We start from the raw sequence: 694 nt of genomic DNA, 5'->3' as shown, positions 1-694 counted from the left end.
GGCGCGAGGCTCGGTGCCAGGCAGGAGAGCCCTGGCAGGATCCCCCCTCTGCCCCCAGCCCATTACCCGGCCCTCGATATAAGGCAGCCGTTGGGGCGGGCAGGGGTGTCATTCATTCATTCATTCATTCATTCATTCTCCAGACCCACCTGGGGCTCCAGCTCTGTGTCCAGCCCCACACTGGGGACCTGGATTCAAAGCCAGTGGAGACCCTGGCCCAGGTGCCTGTAGACAGAGCCGGAGAGCACAGAGACTCCAGAGAGAAGTGGGGTGGGCTCTGGACCCCAACTTGCCCGGCACCTCTGCCCCTCCCTGCCCTGTCGGCCTCTGCTTCACACCCCATCACCAACCCCGTCCAGGCCCACACTTGCCTCCTAGCTGACCCTCCAGGGTGCTATGCTGGTTCCGACGCGGAAGCCTCTTCGCAGGGGCTGCTGTGCCCCAGATCCCTGCCTGGGAGACCCCTAGAGGTCACTCCCCGAAAGACACCGCAGCCCTTTGACCCTGGCCCTGACCCCTGCCCTCTGGTCCCCACCAGGAGGCTGGAAGCTGTGGTCCCTGTGGGGCGAGTGCACGCGGGACTGCGGGGGAGGCCTGCAGACGCGGACGCGCACCTGCCTGCCCGCGCCGGGCATTGAAGGCGGCGGCTGCGAGGGGGTGCTGGAGGAGGGCCGCCTGTGCAACCGCAAGGCCT

The 694-nt window shown here is 67.0% G+C and overlaps 1 protein-coding gene across 1 annotated transcript in view; it reads left to right on the top strand.

The window, feature by feature from the left end:
• Window positions 1-694, top strand: part of ADGRB1 (adhesion G protein-coupled receptor B1) — a 73,610-nt gene that overhangs the window by 12,878 nt on the left and 60,038 nt on the right. Inside the window, exon 2 of the mRNA XM_007464624.1 lies at window positions 539-689. Within this exon, the coding sequence (XP_007464686.1) occupies window positions 539-689 (151 nt within the window). The remainder of the gene's footprint in view (window positions 1-538; window positions 690-694) is intronic.

The sequence above is a fragment of the Lipotes vexillifer genome, unplaced genomic scaffold (assembly GCF_000442215.2).
Source record: "Lipotes vexillifer unplaced genomic scaffold, Lipotes_vexillifer_v1.1 scaffold394, whole genome shotgun sequence".
In the NCBI taxonomy this organism is placed as follows: Eukaryota; Metazoa; Chordata; class Mammalia; order Artiodactyla; family Lipotidae; genus Lipotes; species Lipotes vexillifer.
The sequence above is the reverse complement of the archived record's forward strand: the minus strand, read 5'-3'. Positions and strand labels throughout refer to the sequence as shown.